Source organism: Hyperolius riggenbachi, chromosome 8 (assembly GCF_040937935.1).
Source record: "Hyperolius riggenbachi isolate aHypRig1 chromosome 8, aHypRig1.pri, whole genome shotgun sequence".
Lineage (NCBI taxonomy): Eukaryota > Metazoa > Chordata > Amphibia > Anura > Hyperoliidae > Hyperolius > Hyperolius riggenbachi.
Window position 1 is genome coordinate 300,341,802 of NC_090653.1, and position 24,417 is coordinate 300,366,218.

The following is a 24,417-nucleotide window of genomic DNA, read 5'->3' on the forward strand; positions in this document are numbered from 1 at the left end:
GGGCTTCCTCCAGCCCCTTGCAGCTGACAAGTCCCTAGCTCTCACAGCTCTGCTCCCAGTACACACACACACAGCCGTGTTATTTACTACATGAGAGCACATGCTATATGGAGGAACAACAATGACATGCTGAATGTAAGATTTAGTATTCACTGTAATGCTGGGTTTACACCGTGACCATACAATTTTCTGTTAGATTTACCTGCCAGATAGATAAAGTTTAACATGTTGGAAATGTATCTAACCATCTATCTGCCCAGCAATTAGGCATTGTTCTACTCAGCAGGAGATAACCAGAAGACAATGCACCAGAGATAATGACCATTCTCTACAGAAAATAATCTAATTATGCATTCTAACAGAAAATCTAAAGCCCAATCTACACGATGCGATTCTTTATACGATTCGATTACGATTGTATTTACGATCTGATTAAATCCGACATGTCTGATCAGGATTCGATGCGATTCAATTCGTTTTGCCATTGCAAAACAATGGCAAATCGAATTGAATCGAATCCTGATCGGACATGTCAGATTTAATCGGATCGTAAATAGAATCGTAATCGAATCGTATAAAGAATCGTATCGTGTAGATTGGGCTTAACAGAAGAATCTAAAATTGTATGGTGTAAACCCAGCATAACTTTGGCAAAACATTCAGAATGTCACTGATTGATACGGTTATTACAAGATCTTGGACTTCATTAACAAGCTCTCAATGAAGCAGCAACAGTAAAGACATCAATCTCCACTCCATTGTGTTGTAAAAGTAATCTGAGGGCATACGGTCATTAGCCTGTGTGATAAGAATCTAGGAGTGAAAAATGGAAAGTCTACAACTTCTTTTCAAAATGTGACTCTTTTGTTTGTAAAGGCCCATACACACGTCTGATTTTTTAAAACGACGGGTCGTTTGGACGTCCCGTCGTTCAGCTGGTGGATCGCTCAAGACCAGTCTTATCAGCCGAACGACGGACTGTACTCACGCCTGATTTGACGTCCGGACGACTGAACGACGGGATGTCCAAATGAAACGAAAAAAAAAATAAGACATGTGTAGGGGGCTTAAGTTTGTATATGTGGTCATCTGAGCTTTGCAGCAGTGAGAGACAGATGTTTTTTACAAACCCTAGGGAGCAGGGACAGTTTACAAATTCCAAAGTGTGTATGAGTCCTTATCTGTGTGGTGGACACAGGCAGTCAATATAACAATGGTGCGAGAGCAGAATACGTTTTTTATCTCCATGCCCTTAGCTGTCAGTCTCTCAAACTTTTCCCCCCACGGGCCCCCTGTGGCTTCTGGGCCCCCCTGCGGAGGTATCCCTTGCAGGGTCTATTGTTACGCCCCTGCTCCCACGGGCCTCCCATTGAGGCACCACAACTCCCAGCATGACCCCATAGATTGCTCCCCCAATGTTTATTTTTTATTTTATAAATATTTATTCGATTATTTTATAAATAAATTTAACAAATTTTTTTTTTTTTACATTTTTCCCCAACCCTCCTTCCCTCCCTCTCCCCGCCAATCACAGTGATCAGCTGTCACAGGCTTCAGCCTATGACAGCTGATTACTCCAGTGTCTCCCAGGGGCTGTCCTCAGTACAGCACTGCCTTAGATCGCAGCGCAGTACACTGTTTTTAGACAGCGGTTTCGCCGCTGGAAGGCTGATGACGGAGCGAAGCTCCGTTATTCAAGCGGGGACCGCCCCTAGCAAACTCCGCCCCTAGGACTGCACGCCGATCGGCGTTAGGTGGTCCTGGGTCTGGCGCCGTGTCCATGCCAGTTGGTGTGGAGCGGTCCTGTAAAGGTTAAAGTTGGTCATAGCTTTTGTTTTTATCTTCCTGTTCTGCTACACTGTATCAATGCCGAGCCTGTTTGTACCAGAAACACTTCTGGGCTGGACCCCCGCAGTACGTGATTGTGATTAACCACTAAAAGGAATCACATTTACATAATAAATAAAAATGGGGGTGTGAGCTGTCACCCTAAAACACAGAGACAAAGGGAGCCCAAATGGTGCATTACGTCGCACTCAATAGATGAAATAGTATACAGAGTATACTCACAAAGGGAGGTTGCCGTGGGGCAACCGACCACTGCAGGCAGGTGGAGATCAATCAACCCAACTCCACTCGAGGGTCCCGGTCAGCTGGCAATGGTCGCTAGTAATGCTCAACCGGATATCCGACCTTTTTTCAGCTATCCGATTCAGATTCAGTATCAGATTCCGGATTTCTGTGCAAATCCGGATAGCTATCTGCGGATATTTGGCCGCATAACCCGGATATCCGTGGATATTGCGGATATTCGGATCCGAAATACTGTAACTAAGGAGATGACGTCCTGGAGCCAATCAGAGGGCTCCCAGCAGAAGCCCTAGCAACCAATCACAGAAGGGTACCCTGGCCAGCAATAATTGACCTCATTGAGCCAATCAGAGGGCTCCCAGCCTAACCCCTAGCACCCAATCACAGAAGGGAACAATGGCCAGGCCCCCCTGTATAATAAGGAGGGCTGCCATGATGAGAAATCTCGTCATTGCTTGTGAATGCTCACTGAGAGACATGCTCCAGTGCTGCTGGCCTAGAAAGTGCTGTATACAGTGATAAACCTAAAGCTGTTCAGTGATTAACCCCTTCACTATAACTACACTATTGTTATATTGTTAATTAGGTAGCAGCCAGCTAGCTTGATTTCATTCAGTGAGTGACAGTCATAGTGTGTGCTGCAGGGCTGCTGCAGCTGCTATGTGTGTGTGTGTGTGTGTGTGCTGCTGCTTGCTGGCCAGCTATTAGCCTTAGCTACAGTATATAGGTTAGGGAATAGGATTACTGTGTTATTGTGTAGTTAGTACTGTAGTACTGCAGTCAGTGCTAGTAGTTGTTAGAGTAGTAGTACCTCTGTGCTAGCTTACTACAGAACTGCTGTGCTGTGAGCAGTGCCAGTGTGACTGTTAGTGTGCACTAGTGTCTTCTCCTCGGCTGTCTGACTGCCACTCGACACTTGGCACGTGGCACTTTGCACTTGGCATTTGGCACTTTGCACGTGGCATTTTGCACTTTGCACGTGGCACTTTGCACTTGGCACTTTGCACATGCCACGTGCAAAGTGCCAAGTGCAAAGTGCCACACGCAAAGTGAAAAGTGCCACTGCAAAGTGCCACGTGCCAAGTGCAAAATGCCACAGGCCAAGTGCCACGTGCCAAGTGGAAAGTGCCACATGCAAAGTGCCAAATGCCATGTGGAAAGTTCCACGTGCCACTGCCAAGTGCCACGTCCGGCATGCTCCTGGCAGACGTTACACCTGCTGCTGCTGCTGCATTGCCCTGCTCCTGCTGCTGTGCTGATACCACCTATATTTAACCCAAAACACAATTGTTGCGTAATTTTTTGGAGGTGTCTTGGCTGAAAACTGCCATGTCCCAGATGTGTGGTTGGACTTTGGACACAATGTGGGCTGCACGACCGCTGTCTGGAACCTAGTCCTGATGTTAATTTACAACCATTTTTTTTGGGGGAAGGGGGGGGGTTTAAGTCCCCACAGCATCAATTTGTGTTTCATTTAAAAAAAAAAATGCTACATGCCTCATTCACCTTTTACATTTTTAAAGCAATTTAAAGGCCACTTCCGGTTTCCCTATCCAGATATTCGAATCCGCCCGGATATCCCAGATACTGGGGTCGGATATCTGATTCTATTCGGATACCCAAAAGTTCGGATCCGGATATCCGATCCGGATATCTGGGTATCTGAATCCGGATCAATTTGGATTTTGAAAAGGGGTATCTGAGCACCCCTGATGGTCGCACCTCACAAGGAAAAAAGGGTCCTAGGACCCGTAGACTGTGTCCAAGGGTATCCCCTACTCTGAGACAGAGGGGGTATTTAATGCACAAACAGGAGGAAAAGGCGGGCCAAAGGATAATAAAATAAATTAAAATCTAAATGAATAATCTTTAATAGCACTGGCAACGCGTTTCGTGGGTCTCTGCCCACTTCCTCAGGCCAAGTGCCACGCTAGGTTCAGAGTCAGCCTTTATATATGAATTTGTCTTCATTGAGATAAGCCTCCTCAAACCTTTTTTTATTTTATAGATTTTAATTCATTTTATTATCGTTTGGGAGCCTTTTCATCCTGTTTGTACATTTACAAAACGTCCCCCCCCCACCCAGCAGAGCATTTTTCTGCTGCTAATCTCTAAACAGGACTCACACGAAAATCCAGGGCTGTGATGTCCGCATGATTGTTAACGACAAACAGGGCAATTCCGTTCTTATCCGTCACTCCTTCTCTGTCTCCAATGGACTCCAGTGATCCATCTTCTTTTATGAATTCGCCAGTGAGAACGAGACGAACCCTCTGAACGGGATTATCCAGGGTGTCTTTTAGCTGAACCTAAAAAGAGAAAAAGTAGATCAGCTCCAATCTCATTTTACTTCCAGGAAAAAGGCCCTTTAACCACTTAAAGGGAACCAGAGACGAAGCACCCTTGTGTATTTTACCATATATATCAGTAGGAACATTAGAGAAAACACTTACCATGCTCTCTGTTTCATCCTCACTGCTAAAAGTGTCTGTTATCAGCTGTGATAAGAATCCCGGACTGAGCATTCAGTCTGGCTTTGCAGGGAATAATTATAGCTGAGTCATTATAGCAGAACCACAAGGGGGCAGGCTTGGGCTTGAAAAGATACCAGAGAAGACAGACTCAGCTATAATCTTTCTGTAGCAAAGCTAGACGGAGCAGCCTGACTTCTCAGTCGGGGATTCTTATCAGAGGTGATAACAGTCAGATTACACAGAGAACAATGAAACAAAGGGTAGATTAGGTGTTTACTGTCATGTTCCCACTGATTTATAAGGTAAAATACAAGAGGGTGCTTCATCTCTGGTTCTCTTTAATGACATGCTGACATAAAAAACGTCCTGCTAGAGCCTCTTAATGGCTCCAGGTCGTTTTTATAAGTCACAGTGCTGCTGCCACTGTGCACGCTCCCGCGCATGCATGTGCATTCCCGTGCACGTGAAAATAGTGGAAAAAAAACCACCAAAGAAAAAATACACCTTTATTTCCAAATACTATATTGTCACCATAGTTTGTACTAGGGACATAATTTAAATCTTGTGATAATCGGGACAAATAGGCAGATACAAGGTGTGGGTTTTATGCACAGTAGCAGTGTTTATATTAAAACTATAGGGGATGAAATTGGAGAAATAGTGTATTTTTTCATTTTTTCCTTGTTTTCCCCTTTAAAATGCATAGAAAATAAAGTAATTGCTGAAAACAAATATCAACTCCAAAAAGCCCAATTGGTGGTGAGAAAAACAAGATATAGATCATGTCATTGTGATTAGTAGTGAAGCGGAATATAACCCTGCATTTCAACTTTGCTCTAAAACATTATTTACAGCATATTATATGCAACCAGCATTTTTTTTTTACTAGACTAGCATTGGAAGGGTTACACACAGAGCTTTAAAGTTCCTGGAGAGAACTGCTGCCGCATCCAAAGCTTACATAGATACATTTAAGCAAAACAAAATGTATCAACTGTGGAATGTGACTCACTCTCTCTGACTGTGCAGGAGCTGGAGGATAGCCAAAGAGTGTGTAACATTTCTCACTTGCTACATTTTGTTTACTGAAATGTATCTATCTAAACTTCAGCAGTTCTCTCCATGAACTTTAAAAGCTCTGTGTGTAACCCTTCCAATGCTGGTCTAGTAAAAAAAAAATGCTGGTTGCATATAATATGCTGTAAATAATGTTTTAGAGCAAAGTTGAAATGCAGGGTTATATTCCGCTTTAAGCTATTGGCAAATGAAAGGGATGAGCACTGAAAGGTGAAAATCGCTCTTGTCCGTTAGGGTAAAAATGTCTTTGGGGTGAAGTGGTTAAAGTGGACCTGAACTCAGAACTTCCTCTAAAAGACAAGCAACAGCATCAATGACCTGTAAAAGAAAAACTTTTATTTGTTACAGGTGATACAAATCCTGCAATAAGTCTGCAGTGTGTCTACTTCCTGCTTTCATGGAAGCAGATTTATGGTTAACATCCTGTGTTGACAAATTAGCTACTCTGCCAAGGTTGCTGAGATTCCTGAGCTGACACAGCTGAGTGATCAAATTACACCTGTGATTAGTCACAGATGAGGGGGAGTTAGACTGGCTAAATTCTCTAAATACATACATTGTGTTTCCCTTCCGTCCAGTGCAAGAGTTCAGGTCCACTTATCCCTCAGTTAATAGTCAGAACGTTAATCCTCCTCCATATACCGCACGCTATCCCTATCACCCCCCATAATACATAATCAGTATAGGTAGCCTGATTCTCCCTGAGTATAGGTTGGGTCAGAGAAAAATAGCGCACATTGCCGATGTTTAAAAAATGGCCCCGCATTGAAAACCTAGCCTAAGGCTGCTTTCACAGTGGGACGTTACAGGCTCATGTTACAGCAGCCTGTAACGCAGCCCAACTCACAGCAATGAAAAATCAATGGGCTGTTCCCAGTGTCCACACATTGTAACGCTGCATGTTCTGGGAAAGTGCAGCATGCTGTGCGTTATACTGGCCTGTAGCTGCGTTAGACTGCTTGCACATGCTCAGTGACTAGCCACATGGCTAATTAATATTCACTGCACTGTGGTGACGTCGTATTGTTCGCCATATTTTCATATGCGCCATTTTTGACTGGACCCGTATAGGTAGCCTGAATTGCTAGCAGAGCAGTGGCACTCTCACCTCCTCCCGTGCTGCAAGTTCAGCTTCTTTTCCTCAGCGCCACCTTGTGTCCGGTCTTCATGGCTGCAGCATCTCTCATCATGTGACCTGCCGGCATGTACTGATAAGTCACATGATGAGAAAAACCGGCTGCAGCCATGGAGAAGATGAAGTTGGGTACAGTAAGGGAACCTGGAGAGGAGGAGAGAGTGTTCTGCTCACAACTCAAACTGGTAGGACGGTGGAAGTGGCAGGGAGTAGAGGAATACAGGTGCCTCTCCAACCTCTGCCTCGGCCCCGCCCTGTTTTATCTCAATAGCAAGTCTGTATGAATTGTTTATACAGTGTTTGTAGCAGTCACCCTTATATGGTAGGGTAGAGTCGGCTTCACAAACAGCGGCGTGGCGATGAGCTTCAGACGATACGGTTTCACAATAAACTGGACGTTGGAGTTCTCGCTCTCTTCAGACTGGGAACCTGAGGGAGACATGGAATATATTGTGACTGCGTCCATCTCTGATAGGTCCAACTCTACACCCCCCAACTGGATAACACCCAGCATGCTGGGCACAAGGAGCTCTCTGAAACACATGGGGGACAAGTTACAATAACCTTGCGGGCATTTCAGGTCACCACTGGAAACGGCCTTCGAGATGCTGATAAATCTGTCTTGTCTGGACCAGGGGCGTAACTAGAAATCACTGGGCCCCTCTGAAAAATTCTGGATGGGTCCCCCTCCCCCTGCACACTGAATAGGGGCTGTCTACAAATCTTTGTCTACAAAACTTTGTATGGTTCCTTACCAGTGGCTGAGCAGATGCAGTCAATAGAACAATTGTGCAGAGAGCAGAAAGTTTTTTCTCTCCATGTCGTTGGTTGTCAGTCTCTCAGGACAGGGCCCCCTGAGGCTTCTGGGCCCCCCTGAAGCTGCATCCCTTGCAGGGTCTATTGTTACACCCCTGGTCTGGACTATAGTCATCCAGATCGGAGCCACTGAAGTTTATCTGGGCAGGTTTCCACCTCTAGTGTTGCTCTGGCAGGTGTGAGAGCATATGCACACGCCCGCCGCTCGTTCCCTGTGGCACTTACACGGGATCGATTGGTGAAGGGGAACAAGTGTTTCCCTAAGCCAACCAAAGCCCCTGTGAATTAATCAGGCATGTAGATTCATAAAACTGAAAGTAAAGAGATGTAAAAAAAAACGAGAACTTTCTGGTAAAGTAAAAATAAATAAATAAATAAATTAAATACATTATTCATTTAATAAAACCTACCTGAGCCAGCTACTGGGGCTGATCGCGGCTGAAGGTTGCAGGAGGACAGAGAGGGACTCACACTTGCTTATGAAGCTGGAGGAAGCCCCAGGTAAGTAATGATTCTTTAGATTGTGTGATCTCTGGTTTACTTTAAGGTGAAAACATCCGCAGGCTGAAGTGGTTAAGAAGGTGATGAGTGTAGGGCCGATTGTAGACTTTCTGCTGCCTGTGGCAAACTTGTGAGGATGCCCCCTCCCCCCCCCCCCCCCCCCACAATTTGGAATGATTGCACAGCACCCAACAATTCACTGTGCTTCAGTCAGCAAGGGAGCATATGCAACAAGACATGTCATGCTGTAGCTCAACACAATAACACACCGGCTGGCCGTGAGTATGTCACAAACAAACTGCTCACCCACAACCAGCTGGCCGTCGTCCTCCATTCCTCCAGTCTGGACAGCAGTGCCACCTCCTCCATTCTGCTGTGCAAGTCAAATGAAACACTGCTGCTCTCCTGCCTCCCCCTCCTCACTCACTGTCAGACTCCTCACACAGCACAACAAGCTGCTTTCCCCCAATGCTGCTCTCCTGCCTCCCCCCTCCTCACTCACTGTCAGACTCCTCACACAGCACAACAAGCTGCTCTTTCCTAATGATGCTCTACCGCCTCCCCCTCCTCACTCACTGTCACACTCCTCACACAGCACAACAAGCTGCTTTTCCCCAATGCTGCTCTCCTGCCTCCCCCCTCCTCACTCACTGTCATACTCATCACACAGCACAACAAGCTGCTTTTCCCTAATGCTGCTCTCCTGCCTCCCCCCTCCTCACTCACTGTCAGACTCCTCACACAGCACAACAAGCTGCTTTTCCCTAATGCTGCTCTCCTGCCTCCCCCTCCTCACTCACTGTCAGACTCCTTACACAGAACAACAAGCTGCTTTTCCCCAATGATGCTCTCCTGCCCCCCCCCCCTCCTCACTCACTGTCAGACTCCTCACACAGCACAACAAGCTGATTTTCCCCAATGATGCTCTCCTGCCTCCCCCTCCTCACTCACTTACTCCTCACACAGCACAACAAGCTGCTTTTCCCCAATGCTGCTCTCCTGCCTCCCCCTCCTCACTCACTGTCAGACCCCTCACACAGCACAACAAGCTGCTTTTCCCCAATGATGCTCTCCGGCCTCCCCCTCCTCACTCACTGTCAGACTCCTCACACAGCACAACAAGCTGCTTTTCCCCAATGATGCTCTCCTGCCTCCCCCCCCCCCCCCTCACTCACTGTCAGACTCCTCACACAGTACAACAAGCTGCATTTCCCCAATGCTGCTCTCCTGCCTCCCCTCTCCTCCCTCACTGTCACACTCCTCACACAGCACAACAAGCTGCTTTTCCCCAATTCTGCTCTCCTGCCTCCCCCCTCCTCACTCACTGTCAGACTCCTCACACAGCACAACAAGCTGCTTTTCCCCAATGATGCTCTCCGGCCTCCCCCTCCTCACTCACTGACTCCTCACACAGCACAACATGCTGCTTTTCCACAATGCTGCTCTCCTGCCTCCCCCCTCCTCACTCACTGTCAGACTCCTCACACAGCACAACAAGCTGCTTTTCCCCAATGATGCTCTCCTGCCTCCCCCCTCCTCACTCACTGACTCCTCACACAGCACAACAAGCTGCTTTTCCCCAATGCTGCTCTCCTGCCTCCCCCCTCCTCACTCACTGTCAGACTCCTCACACAGCACAACAAGCTGATTTTCCCCAATGATGCTCTCCTGCCTCCCCCTCCTCACTCACTTACTCCTCACACAGCACAACAAGCTGCTTTTCCCCAATGATGCTCTCCTGCCTCCCCCCTCCTCACTCACTGTCAGACTCCTCACACAGCACAACAAGCTGCTTTTCCCCAATGATGCTCTCCGGCCTCCCCCTCCTCACTCACTGTCAGACTCCTCACACAGCACAACAAGCTGCTTTTCCCCAATGATGCTCTCCTGCCTCCCCCTCCTCACTCACTGTCAGACTCCTCACACAGAACAACAAGCTGCTTTTCCCCAATGATACTCTCCTGCCTCCCCCCTCCTCACTCACTGTCAGACTCCTCACACAGCACAACAAGCTGCTTTTCCCCAATGCTGCTCTCCTGCCTCCCTCCTCCTCACTCACTGTCAGACTCCTCACACAGCACAACAAGCTGCTTTTCCCCAATGATGCTCTCCTGACTCCCCCTCCTCACTCACTGTCAGACTCCTCACACAGCACAACAAGCTGCTTTTCCCCAATGATGCTCTCCTGACTCCCCCTCCTCATTCACTGTCAGACTCCTCCTCACACAGCACAACAAGCTGCTTTTCCCAAATGATGACATCTTCACCTCACTCTCCTCTTGCTTCCCCTGCTACTCTGACTGCATGCTGTAAGTGTAAACAAACAGTACAAACATGCTGCCCTTATAATCTTTGCTGCCTGATGCAATTGTTTCACCTTGCTTTATGAGAGAACTGGCCCTGGATGAGTGAAATTCTTAACACCTAAATTGGCACTGCTGATTAGCATAACAATGATATAGCAAACTGTTCTTTGCCTGGGGCACCAAAATGGCTACAAAAAGTCCTGCTGCAGAAGTTGTAATGCTCTCCTATTGCCTGATCTGGAGAATTAAAGCGGAACTGTAATCTCACTGTAAATAAACAGTTTCACTTACCTGGGGCTTCCCCAAGCTCCCAGCAGCCGTCCTGTCCCGCGCCAGTCCTGCCCGAGCCTCCATTCTCCCGCCGTGGCTAAGCTTCATTACCACCATCGACGGCAACTGCGCCTGCGCACCCCAGGCTACGCGAAGCTTTCTTTGTGTTCCAGTCCGCAATAGTGTCCTGCGCTAATAGCAGGATGCTATTGCGGGCTGGAAGGTGAAGAAAGCTTTGCGTAGCCCGGGACACGCAGGCGCAGTTACCGTCGACTTACCGTCGGTAACGAAGCTTATCCACGGCGGGAGAACGGAGGCTCGGGCAGGACCGGTGCGGGACAGGACGGCTGCCAGGGGGCTTGGGGAAGCCCCAGGTAAGTAAAACTGTTTATTTACAGTGAGATTACAGTTCTGCTTTATAGTAAGTTTCTGTTACTGAGTCGCTGATGCTGATGTCATTCTTACCATCCGCCTCCTCCACTGTAGTAGTTATATATAGAGAGGAGCCTACAAGATCTTCAAGTGCACCATATTCAATCTCCTCCACCGACTTCTCGCTGTTAAAGCGGAATGTGGCCTCCCCGTTTTCCATCTGTTGGGGGGAGGGGGGGCAGAAGATGAGAAACTCTGATGTGGAGACAGTCACCATATGTGATTTATAGTTTTAAAATGAACTTTAAGTGAAATAAACTGGTGAGATGAACAATTGTATCTCTCCTACTCCTTGATTTCTTCCAGCTCGATGACGCAGTCTGTCCTGTGTCTCAGAGAGCGCAAATACCGTATATGAAGTGTTAACCTGTTTTATTTATCCCATTCTCAGGAGCTCAGCTCTCTACCAGGAAAGTGTTTTATGGCTGTAATTCCTTATCAGCGAGGGACTCAATAGTCCGAATGGATCCTGACTGGAGAGAAACAGACAGTTGCATAGCTTGATATTAACTCTTTTAGGGCTGGTTCAGATTGGCGTCTTATTCCAAACAGATCTGGATCTTCCACAAGGCAATTCTAGGCAGTTTCCTAGGGCCTGGAGAGGCCAGGGAACTGGTGGGTGAATGCTAGCCTCCATTACATCTTACTAAAAAAGCCAGATGACAAAGGGCTTGATTCACTAAGACAAATAGCATGCCTTATCAGAGTTAACACACTTTATCAGAGTTAACACGCCTTATGATAGTTAACATGCCCTATCAGGGTTAACATGCCTTACCAGAGTAGCATAGCGAGCGCTACAAACTTATGCCTGCTAATTGGCAATGACGAGAGCTCCACTCCTCCTGCCCAGAGCCCCTGCGGGTCCAATCACTTTACAGGACATTATCCCTGCACTTTGATTGGCCCAACAGACTGCCTGTCACTTGAAGACAGGAATCTTGACAGGCAGCCTCTTGGGCCAATCAAAGTGCGGGGATAATGTCCTGTAAAGTGATTGGACCCGCAGGGGCTCAGGGCAGGGCGAGTGGAGCTCTCGTCATTGCCAATTAACAGGCATACGTTTTTAGAGCTTGTTATGCTACTCTGATAAGGCATGTTAACCCCGATAAGGCACGTTAACTAGGATAACGTATGATAACTCTGATAAGGTGTGTTAACTCTGATAAGGCATGCTATTTGTCTTAGGGAATCAACCCCCATCAGCAATGTGCAAAACCTGCCATCTTGCCTATTGCCCTATTTCATCGTAAACCATTTCTGGTTGCTTTTCTGGAAACTTGCATGAAAAGCATTTGTCGACTTTCCTTTCATTTTGAGAGGCAGAGGGACATGCATGTTGAAGCAAGAGGAGTGAGACTCCACAGAGGACTGAAATTAAAATAGGGAGTCTTGAAATTGTAGAGACTTTGAGGACTCCTCCCCTTGCAAGGATTTTTGTAAAGTTTCATAATACCACCTTATACATACTGTAAGCCAATAGAAATGCTTGCATGCAAATTAAATGCAGCTTGGTACTGCGCCGATCAAATGTACTTCCCACTCAAGACGTTGACAATCTACCCTACATCATTCAATTTTGTGAAAAATTGATTAGAGATAATGGCCTCAATTCACTAAGATCATGCTGGAGATAATAAGGCAAGAGAAAACTTACCCCCACACAGTGAGAGAGTTATCTTATCTCTTCATTCCTTACATTACCTCTCCTGTAGTTAATTTACCTCCTCTGTAGTTATTTTACCTCCTCTGTAGTTAATTTACCTCCTCTGTAGTTATTTTCCCATGCAGTTAATGAACACCCTGTCTTTAACTCTGGAGTTATTTTAAGGATTAAAGAGTTAACTTAAAGACAGAAGAGCTTTAGGTTTGCCTGAGGTAAAATGTTTCCTGAATACTACATGCCTTATCACCATGGTAACAACTCTAGAAGAGTTATTAAAGACAGGAGATAAGCTTAGTGAATTGAGGCCATTGACTGATATAGGAAAAAAATGGGAATTTCTTAATCAAATAAGGAAAAAAACTTTGGGTTTTCCTAAAAAAAAAAAAAAAAAAAAAAAAAAAAAATTGGTTTAATCGAAAAACGAGAAAATCAAATGAATGTTGCCACCTTAAAGAGTACCTGTAGTGAAAATAACTAATAATACTAAATAAAATTGCTTGTTTTTACAATATTCATTTATAGATAATTTAGTCAGTGTTTGCCCATTGTAAAATATTTCCTCTCCCTGATTTACAATCTCTGGCGGTGACACCTTTAGTTCTGCCAGGTGATCTGTACGGAATGTTCGTTACTCTATGAGAGCTCTATGCACAGAGGGAGATATTGGTTGCCTGGCAGGTGGAAAAAGCCGTTATTTCCCACAATGCAACGAGGTTCACAGACAGGAAACTGTTAGGACCATGGTCATGACATCACACTGTGGGAGGGCGTTTGCCACAATATCAGCCATACAGCGCCCCCTGATGATCTGTTTGAGAAAAGGAATAGATTTCTCCTGGGAAGGGGGTATCAGCTACTGATAGGGATAAAGTTCAGTCCTGGGTTACAGTTCATGTCCACAATGGCCTCGTTACCTGCATGACGTCTATAGCTTGCGGCATCATTTGTTTCAGGCCGTCTGCTGTTATCACTCCGTAGCGGATAAACGCCTTCCCCTGGTCCAGTTTTTTGCCGTAGTAATACCTGTAGGAGGAGAAGGGGGGCGCACACTCCATTATTGCAACTGAACAGAGCGGGCGCAGATATCACTCAGATATTGCTTCCATCAACACGGAGGATTCACTTTACCAGAGCCGGCGCTACCATAGAGGCAAAGGGAGCAATCACCCCAGGGCCCCATAGCCTATAGGGGCCCCCCAGGTGTCTCCCCCAACATTAACTGTTGCTCTTGGGCCCTCTGCAGAGTCTTTGGCAGAGTCATGTCTCACCTGTGTTGGTGGACAGGTGAGATGCTACACCAAAGACTGTGCAGGGGCCCTGGGGAGCAGTTGGGAGGTGGTTGGGCGGGAGGGTCAGCATCCAGCTCAGGGGCCTAGGAGGGAAATTTGGCTGCAACAAAGGGCTCCTAATTTTGGTCAGGGTGTCTGTTGTGGGGGCCCAGGGTTCATTTTGCTCTGGGGCCCTATTGTTACTAGAACCAGCCCTGCACTTTACATCATTGTTTGCTTTATTTGCATATAAATGCTATTTATCAATAAAAATGGGGGGTACTTATCTGGGGAGGGGGAAGCCTGATTTGGATCCAGAGGCTCCGCCCTCCACAGATAAGTATTCCCCATTATTATTGATAAATAGCATGTCTTCACCCTACAGCGCTGGCAGCCCCCGAACAGCGGGAATGTAAATATTTACCCTCTGCCTCCTGTGCAGGCGCAGTAGCAGCTTTCCGATTGGCTCCCTTGGAAAGAGCCGAGCCTGTGCAGCCGCGTGTAGAGTCTACTGTGCAGCCGTGTGTAGAGTCTACTGTGCAGCCGTGTGTAGAGTCTACTGTGCAGCCGCGTGTAGAGTCTACTGTGCAACCGCGTGTAGAGCCTACTGTGCAGCCGCGTGTAGAGTCTACTGCGCAGCCGCGTGTAGAGTCTACTGCGCAGCCGCGTATAGAGTCTACTGCGCAGCCGCGTGTGCAGCCGCGTGTGCAGCCGCGTGTAGAGTCTACTGTGCAGCCGCGTGTAGAGTCTACTTTCCAGCCGCGTGTGCAGCCGCGTGTAGAGTCTACTGTGCAGCCGCGTGTAGAGTCTACTGCGCAGCCGCGTGTAGAGTCTACTGCGCAGCCGCGTGTGCAGCCGCATGTAGAGTCTACTGTGCAGCCGCGTGTAGAGTCTACTGCGCAGCCGCGTGTAGAGTGTACTATGCAGCCGCGTGTAGAGTCTACTGTGCAGCCGCGTGTAGAGTCTACTGTGCAGCCGCGTGTAGAGTCTACTGCGCAGCCGCGTATAGAGTCTACTGCGCAGCCGCGTGTAGAGCCTACTGTGCAGCCGCGTGTAGAGTCTACTGTGCAGCCGCGTATAGAGTCTACTGCGCAGCCGCGTGTGCAGCCGCGTGTAGAGTCTACTGTGCAGCCGCGTGTGCAGCCGCGTGTGCAGCCGCGTGTAGAGTCTACTGTGCAGCCGCGTGTTGAGTCTACTTTCCAGCCGCGTGTGCAGCCGCGTGTAGAGTCTACTGTGCAGCCGCGTGTAGAGTCTACTGCGCAGCCGCGTATAGAGTCTACTGCGCAGCCGCGTGTAGAGCCTACTGTGCAGCCGCGTGTAGAGCCTACTGTGCAGCCGCGTGTAGAGTCTACTGTGCAGCCGCGTGTAGAGTCTACTGTGCAGCCGCGTGTAGAGTCTACTGTGCAGCCGCGTGTAGAGTCTACTGTGCAGCCGCGTGTAGAGTCTACTGTGCAGCCGCGTGTAGAGTCTACTGCGCAGCCGTGGTAGAGTCTACTGCGCAGCCGCGTGTAGAGTCTACTGCGCAGCCGCGTGTAGAGTCTACTGTGCAGCCGCGTGTAGAGTCTACTGTGCAGCAGCGTGTAGAGTCTACTGTGCAGCAGCGTGTAGAGTCTACTGTGCAGCCGCGTGTAGAGCCTACTGTGCAGCCGCGTGTAGAGCCTACTGTGCAGCCGCGTGTAGAGCCTACTGTGCAGCCGCGTGTAGAGTCTACTGCGCAGCCGTGGTAGAGTCTACTGCGCAGCCGCGTGTAGAGTCTACTGTGCAGCCGCGTGTAGAGTCTACTGTGCAGCCGCGTGTAGAGTCTACTGTGCAGCCGCGTGTAGAGTCTACTGTGCAGCCGCGTGTAGAGTGTACTGCGCAGCCGCGTGTAGAGTCTACTGTGCAGCCGCGTGTAGAGTCTACTGCGCAGCCGTGGTAGAGTCTACTGCGCAGCCGCGTGTAGAGTCTACTGTGCAGCCGCGTGTAGAGTCTACTGTGCAGCCGCGTGTAGAGTCTACTGTGCAGCCGCGTGTAGAGTCTACTGTGCAGCCGCGTGTAGAGTCTACTGTGCAGCCGCGTATAGAGTCTACTGTGCAGCCGCGTATAGAGTCTAATGTGCAGCCGCGTGTAGAGTCTACTGTGCAGCCGCGTGTAGAGTCTACTGCGCAGCCGCGTGTAGTCTACTGCGCAGCCGCGTATAGAGTCTACTGTGCAGCCGCGTGTAGAGTCTACTGCGCAGCCGCGTGTAGAGGCTACTGCGCAGCCGCGTATAGAGCCTACTGCGCAGCCGCGTGTAGAGCCTACTGTGCAGCCGCGTGTAGAGCCTACTGTGCAGCCGCGTGTAGAGCCTACTGTGCAGCCGCGTGTAGAGTCTACTGTGCAGCCGCGTGTAGAGTCTACTGTGCAGCCGCGTGTAGAGTGTACTGTGCAGCCGCGTGTAGAGTCTACTGTGCAGCCGCGTGTAGAGTCTACTGTGCAGCCGCGTGTAGAGTCTACTGCGCAGCCGCGTATAGAGTCTACTGCGCAGCCGCGTGTAGAGCCTACTGTGCAGCCGCGTGTAGAGCCTACTGTGCAGCCGCGTGTAGAGCCTACTGTGCAGCCGCGTGTAGAGCCTACTGCGCAGCCGCGTGTAGAGCCTACTGCGCAGCCGCGTGTGCAGCCGCGTGTAGAGTCTACTGTGCAGCCGCGTGTAGAGTCTACTGCGCAGCCGCGTGTAGAGTCTACTGTGCAGCCGCGTGTAGAGTCTACTGCGCAGCCGCGTATAGAGTCTTCTGCGCAGCCGCGTGTAGAGCCTACTTTGCAGCCGCGTGTGCAGCCGCGTGTAGAGTCTACTGTGCAGCCGCGTGTAGAGTCTACTGTGCAGCCGCGTGTAGAGTCTACTGCGCAGCCGCGTGTAGAGTCTACTGCGCAGCCGCGTATAGAGTCTACTGCGCAGCCGCGTATAGAGTCTACTGCGCAGCCGCGTATAGAGTCTACTGCGCAGCCGCGTGTAGAGCCTACTGTGCAGCCGCGTGTAGAGTCTACTGTGCAGCCGCGTGTAGAGCCTACTGTGCAGCCGCGTGTAGAGTCTACTGTGCAGCCGCGTGTAGAGTGTACTATGCAGCCGCGTGTAGAGTCTACTGTGCAGCCGCGTGTAGAGTCTACTGTGCAGCCGCGTGTAGAGTCTACTGCGCAGCCGCGTATAGAGTCTACTGCGCAGCCGCGTGTAGAGCCTACTGTGCAGCCGCGTGTAGAGCCTACTGTGCAGCCGCGTGTAGAGCCTACTGCGCAGCCGCGTGTAGAGTCTACTGTGCAGCCGCGTGTGCAGCCACGTGTAGAGTCTACTGCGCAGCCGCGTGTAGAGTCTACTGTGCAGCCGCGTGTAGAGTCTACTGTGCAGCCGCGTGTAGAGTCTACTGCGCAGCCGCGTGTAGAGTCTACTGTGCAGCCGCGTGTAGAGTCTACTGTGCAGCCGCGTGTAGAGTCTACTGTGCAGCCGCGTGTAGAGTCTACTGTGCAGCCGCGTGTAGAGTCTACTGCGCAGCCGCGTATAGAGTCTACTGCGCAGCCGCGTGTAGAGCCTACTGTGCAGCCGCGTGTAGAGCCTACTGTGCAGCCGCGTGTAGACCCTACTGCGCAGCCGCGTGTAGAGTCTACTGTGCAGCCGCGTGTGCAGCCGCGTGTAGAGTCTACTGTGCAGCCGCGTGTAGAGTCTACTGCGCAGCCGCGTGTAGAGTCTACTGTGCAGCCGCGTGTAGAGTCTACTGCGCAGCCGCGTATAGAGTCTTCTGCGCAGCCGCGTGTAGAGCCTACTTTGCAGCCGCGTGTGCAGCCGCGTGTAGAGTCTACTGTGCAGCCGCGTGTAGAGTCTACTGTGCAGCCGCGTGTAGAGTCTACTGCGCAGCCGCGTATAGAGTCTACTGCGCAGCCGCGTATAGAGTCTACTGCGCAGCCGCGTATAGAGTCTACTGCGCAGCCGCGTGTAGAGCCTACTGTGCAGCCGCGTGTAGAGCCTACTGTGCAGCCGCGTGTAGAGTCTACTGTGCAGCCGCGTGTAGAGCCTACTGTGCAGCCGCGTGTAGAGTCTACTGTGCAGCCGCGTGTAGAGTCTACTGCGCAGCCGCGTGTAGAGTGTACTGCGCAGCCGCGTGTAGAGTCTACAGTGCAGCCGCGTGTGCAGCCGCGTGTAGAGCCTACTGTGCAGCCGCGTGTAGAGTCTACTGTGCAGCCGCGTGTAGAGTCTTCTGCGCAGCCGCGTGTAGAGCCTACTGTGCAGCCGCGTGTAGAGTCTACTGTGCAGCCGCGTGTAGAGTCTACTGTGCAGCCGCGTGTAGAGTCTACTGCGCAGCCGCGTATAGGGTCTACTGTGCAGCCGCGTGTAGAGTCTACTGTGCAGCCGCGTGTAGAGCCTACTGCGCAGCCGCGTGTAGAGTCTATTGCGCAGCCGCGTGTAGAGCCTACTGCGCAGCCGCGTGTAGAGTCTACTGCGCAGCCGCGTGTAGAGTCTACTGTGCAGCCGCGTATAGAGTCTACTGCGCAGCCGCGTGTAGAGTCTACTGCGCAGCCGCGTATAGAGTCTACTGCGCAGCCGCGTATAGAGTCTACTGCGCAGCCGCGTATAGAGTCTACTGCGCAGCCGCGTGTAGAGTCTACTGAGCAGCCGCGTGTGCGCTGGATCCCAGAGGGTGAAGAAGACAGGGGAAGCCTCATTAGGATACAGGGGGACATTTATCAAGAGTGTCAGACAAAATATTGGTAGGTTTTTTGAAATCCATGGAGAACTGTCTCAGGCATTTTAAGAAATCATTAGATGCAGATTAGTGCAGATTCCTTCTAAAACTGCTGTAAAATAGGAGGAGCTAGGAAGGTCTCTCAGACAGTGCAGTGTGTGAGGGGAATTGCTGTTGCTGAGGTAACCAACACATCTGCTGTACTGATAGCAGCAGGCTCTGAGGAGGAATTCAGCAGGGGGGAGGAGCACATCACAAATCATGTCTAGCCTGCAGTTCTACATCTGTAGAACTGCTATCGTAGCTCTTCTTAATCTGCGCCAGTTTCGGTATGGATTTGTACTTTTCTTAGCTGTAGTGCAGCTCTAGAAATTGATGCTAAATTGCGACTATTACCTAGGATTTAAGAAGGTTCTTATCATGCAGAACTGTTCTCCCTGCTGGTTAGAACAGATTAAGAAGAAAAAACTGTCGGTAATGTGTTGATAAATCTCCCCCTAAGTGAGGGGGGAGGAGCTCTTCACAAATAATGTCTAGCTAGCCTGCAATCTGTAGAACTGCTATTGAGCACTTCTTAATCTGCAGGAGTTTAGGAATGGATTTGCACTTTTCTTAACTGTAGTGCAGCTCTAGAAATCCACCCTAAACTGCCGGTATTATGTAGGATTTGTGAAGTTTCTTACTATCATGCAAAACTGTTCCTCTGCTGGTTAGAACAGTGTTAGAAGAAAAAATCTGTCGGTAATGCTTTGATAAATCTGGCCCTGTAGTCTTCCCAAGGTAAGTAACCCCAGAGGCTGTTTGTTTGTTTTTGTTACAGATTCAGGGAACCTAAACCGAAAATGTTCCTGTTTTGCACCCATGTGTGGTTGTATATTTGAAATCCTTAAAGACAAGTTGACAAGTATGTGCCGTCATCAGGGGATTACCATAATCCCCTGATGACGGTGTTTAGCTGAAACCTGGTCGGGAAGGAGACGGGCTACTTCCAAGATAACCAGAAACGGTTTCTGTTATGTAAGGTGTATATGACCTGTTATAGGCAAATTGATGCAGTAAGGGTTCAGTGTGCATGGACCCGCAATGTAAGTTGTTTGGTTTTAACCTATGTCTATCTTTTATAATAAGGTGTTAACCCCTGTTGCATTTAAAACTGAGCCTGTGTTGTGGTCTTCACCCTGGGTGGTGCCCACATCTTGTTTATGAGCACTGGGTGTCTACAGGCAGTAACAGTGTTGGGGTTATAGAAGCAACACCGAAGAATATACTTACCTACTTGTCTGTCCCATTGCGGATTGGAAAACCTCTGGCAGCTACTACGAGTATTATTCCGTCTAGCGCTCAATCTTCTACGTTCTTCAAGTACCTGAGATGAATAAATACAAAACTGTTATACATACCTGGTGCTTCCTCCAGCCCGCTTCAGTCTAATTGGTCTCTCGCCGTCCTCCTCCTTCGTCTAGATGCTCGGGTAGATGCCTTGTTATCTTCGCCAGTCGGGGCAAGCTGGTGTAGGCGCAGTCCGGCTCTATGCACTCCCCTGACAGGAGCACGGGGTGCATGTGCCTGACCAGGCCACGCATGCACAGAACTTCCCAACTGGCTAGGAGAACGGGGCATCTACCGGAGCATCTAGAAGGCAGAGGAGCAAGGTTGCGGGCCAATTAGATTGAAGGGGGCTGGAAGAAGCCCCAGACGTGTATAAAACTTTTCTATTTATTCATTGCAGGTTCTCTTTAAGATCTTAGATAAACTATCAATATGTTTAGATAAGGTCAGTCCACCCATAGGGATAAGAAAATGAGATTCGCAAAGTTATCCTCCAAATGCTCAGACTTATTTGGATAATTCGTCGCAAGGAGAATTTTGAATTGAAGTCCAAGTTGCCAACTTTTACTTTTAATTGTGAAGCCCCCATATATGCTACTATCACCAAATCAGCTACATATGTCAGGGGCAAAAGTGGAAACATTTTTTAAAAACTTTTTTTGTTTTTATAAAAAGGCCTAGCAGTTTTTGCGAAAATCAATTTTAGGTAAGAAACCCCATTTTTTAAACAGGAGCAGTTTCCCTGGGGCGTTCGGTTCATTTTTAAGGCCGAATACATTCTCTTATCACCAAATGTTTTTGAGAGAATTTAAAGTTTTGACAGGGAAAGATGCTTTGTATACCCAGTGCAGGTCATTTCTGCGCTTGGCAGGTCATTTCTGCGCGCTCACAGCAGCGTACCACCTGACCTGGGTGCCGCCATAGATGTTATTACGGCTATAGCAGCGCAGCAGGATTTTTGTAATACAGGTGCCGCCAATGGCCGCACCCCGAATTACTTGTATCTCGGAGTTGCGATGACCCATCATTAGGTTCACCCTGCGCCCAACTGACTGGACAACGATCTAATACATACGCCAGTTTGCTCTGGTTTCAGGCTCATTAGTTTCCACATCTTTTGATTCATAACAGTGTTTTTTTGTAATTGAATTAGGGAAACCTTTATGAGTGTTGCATTTCAGACAAGGGGAGATGATCACTTGCAATTCCCTTCTTTTTTACACTGGAGGTTTCTGTCTTGTTTAAAGGAGAACTGTAGTGAGAGGTATATGGAGGTTGCCATATTTATTTCCTGTTAAACAGTACCAGTTCCCTGGCAGCCCTGCTGATCTATTTGGCTGCAGTAGTGTCTGAATCACACCAGAAACAAGCATGCAGCTAATCTTGTCATATCTTTCAAAATTGTCAGAAACACCTGATCTGCTGCATGCTTGTTCAGGGGCTATGGCTGATAGTATTAGAGGCAGAGGATCAGCAGCCAGATAGCTAGGTAACTGGTATAGCTTAAATGGAAACAAATATGGCAGCCTCCACATACCTCTCTCTACAGTTCTCCTTTAAAGAGGATCTGTAACATGAAAAAGATCCCCTGGGGGGTACTCACCTCGGGTGGGGGAAGCCTCCGGATCCTGATGAGGCTTCCCACGCTGTCCTCGGGGGTCTCGCTGCAGCCCTCCGTGCAGCGGTGACGTCATTATTTACCTTCCCGGCTCCTGCGCAGGTGCTCTGGCGGCTGTCGGCTCCAAAGTAGGTGGAAATACCCGATCGCCGTCGGGTCTGCTCTACTGCGCAGGCGCAAGTTTCCGGCGCCTGCGCAGTAGAGCGGACCCGACTGAGATCGGGTATTTCCGTCTATTTCCGAGCCGAATGCAGCCACAGCGCCCCCGCTGGAGCCAGCAAAGGTAAATATTGAATCTACAGTCGGCTCTGTCGCCGGCTGTTCGGAGGGCTGCAGCGAGACCCCCGTGGGACAGAGGACTGCGTGGGAAGCCTCATTAGGATCCGGAGGCTTCCCCCACCCGAGGTGAGTACCCCCCAGGGGATCTTTTTCATGTTACAGAGTCTCTTTAATGCCTAACTCTCTGCACAGGCCTGATTAAATATAGCTTAATAAGTAGTGTGCCTTCCTTTTTGGCCTATGTGTGTGAAAGTGATGATTTTTTTTAAAATTGGTCATGTGACCTGGAACATCCTAGCCGAAGGAGTTAATAATCAGGCCTTGTGGAGTGGCGTGCTGCTTGACTAGGAGTCATCACAACTTACTTGGCTTTTACTGTGATCTTGAAATCACTGAAGGTGTCATAACTGATGAAGTTGCGTTCCGGGACGATGGTGACAAAGAACCTGGGGAGAACTGTGAAACATGGTGGCGTTAGTGAGCCTTCAGCTGCCATGAGTGAACTCTTTCAATATTTTATACATGTACAATTAAAGTTGACATATGAGGGTCCTATATACTCTTCCAGTGGATGAGACCAACAATCATATCTAAAACTAAGACACTCCCATTGAAGACTTTAAAGGTTGAACTTCTGTGTATATTTTTAAAAACAAAAAACTGACACTTATCTGGGGCTTCTACTTCTACTTCTAAATTTTCTGACCATCCCTAATGGTCAGGAAAACTGTAAGCAAACGTACCCCACTACTATTGAAGAATGCTGGAAAGGTTACTTGGAGCATCACTTTAATTTATGTTACCCCAAATGTAACATTCTATGTTAAGGTGGCCATACACAATACAATCAAATTAATCTATTTTCTGAATAGAATGTTTGTTTTTTGTTTTTGTTTTTTGGCAGAGAAAAAAAAAACTATTGATTTTTCATTTTTTTTTAAATAAAAATCTGATTGGATGTATTGGAAAAATCAGATCGCATAGCTCCCAACTGTCCCTCTTTTGGAGGGACAGTCCCTCTTTGGGAGCCCTGTCCCTCTGTCCCTCTTTCCTCCTCATTTGTCCCTCTTTCAGGACTTTGTCCCTCTTTCTAAAAATATATATATATTTCTATACTCAAAATGTGTTTGATTGACTCTAAACTTTATTCCCATCCTTTAAATTGATATATTACTAATTTTAAAATGTTACTACGAAGGAAAGGATAGAAAGGACCAGGGTGGTTTGAATTATAAAACAATATATTTTTCTTATGAAATCTTTATGGTATGCGTGACTAGGGGCGTGGTCAGTGGTTATGTATCCCTTTTTCTCATCTCAAAAAGTTGGGAGGTATGAGATAGTGAAGTATAAAAACAAAAAGTTTTATTTGATCGTTTGATATGTTAAAAATTAATCATAAGTGTCACGGAATAGCCGTGAGAAACGCAGGTGAATCTAGAGAATTCACAGTCGCTTTCCTGATCGCTCCCTGGCGGATCTGTGCAGTCATGCAAGCGATCCGAAAACGACATTTTTGTGTTGTTTTAAATCCAGAGATCTGTTCCCCTGTGAGCCAAAGCAGTCCCCTCACCCCTCATGAATGCATCACCACTCAGGAATCTCGCACCTGGCAGGGTTCCCTGCAGGGCCTAGCTCATTCCCCCTACAGCAGATGTCCCCATGAAAAGGACCAGGAAACTGGCTCCACAGGGGGGGCCATAGAAAGCCAGACGATTCGGCACCGGGCAGGGGCCATAAGAAAGCATGGGTGGTAGGATTTCCTGTCAGCATATGAAAACCGTATGTCGCACAGCTATAAAATTCATATCGTCTCGTTCGGTAAAATCTGGCCATCGTGCTGATATGAAATTCATTGGGATAGACTGGCCGATTATCGAGATATGAATCTTCTCAGGAGCCTGACCCGCTGGCTTAGCCGTGTCTGATGTCATATTAATCTGTATTTTCCCACAAGTATGACGCTGTTACCCTCCTAAATATAACGTGTATGGTTCAGGAGTTACAGCATTTCATAAGTTTAGCCCTAAAAATCTCTCAGAGGGAATGAACTGTCATTGGTTGGTGACTCAGAGGGGCTGGCATGGCCACACCCCCAAAACCAGCTTCATCAAAAGCACCTGGCCAGCAGGCGGGCAGATGATTTCCTCCCTTTACCATCTTCATGACAATCTGCTGCCAGCCAGAGGACATAGGGCTGGTGGCCATTTTGCTGACCTATCTGAACAAAGAACTCTAGGAACTTGAAACCGTTTTGCTTGAACTTGATTGAAAACCAGAACTCTGATTTTTCCCACAAAAAAAGGACATCTTTCCAGGAACTAAGTATTTTTCTCCCTTCTTTTATTTTCATACTGGCTATCACTGTTTTCATAATTGTTGATTTTTAAATAATTGTCTGTATATATTAATTATTTATATTGCGTGAATAAACGACTTTCCTAAGTCATTCACTGTTCCGCTACTC

At 48.3% G+C, this 24,417-nt stretch overlaps 1 protein-coding gene across 1 annotated transcript in view; it reads right to left on the reverse strand.

Annotated features, from left to right (window-relative positions):
* LOC137528017 (complement C5-like) overlaps positions 1-24,417 on the reverse strand; it is a 208,381-nt gene that overhangs the window by 121,754 nt on the left and 62,210 nt on the right. The window contains exons 7-11 of the mRNA XM_068249238.1: positions 22,316-22,406; positions 13,683-13,791; positions 11,136-11,262; positions 7,091-7,206; positions 4,218-4,400 (exon numbers count right to left, since the gene is read on the reverse strand). Coding sequence (XP_068105339.1) covers positions 4,218-4,400; positions 7,091-7,206; positions 11,136-11,262; positions 13,683-13,791; positions 22,316-22,406 — 626 coding nt within the window. The remainder of the gene's footprint in view (positions 1-4,217; positions 4,401-7,090; positions 7,207-11,135; positions 11,263-13,682; positions 13,792-22,315; positions 22,407-24,417) is intronic.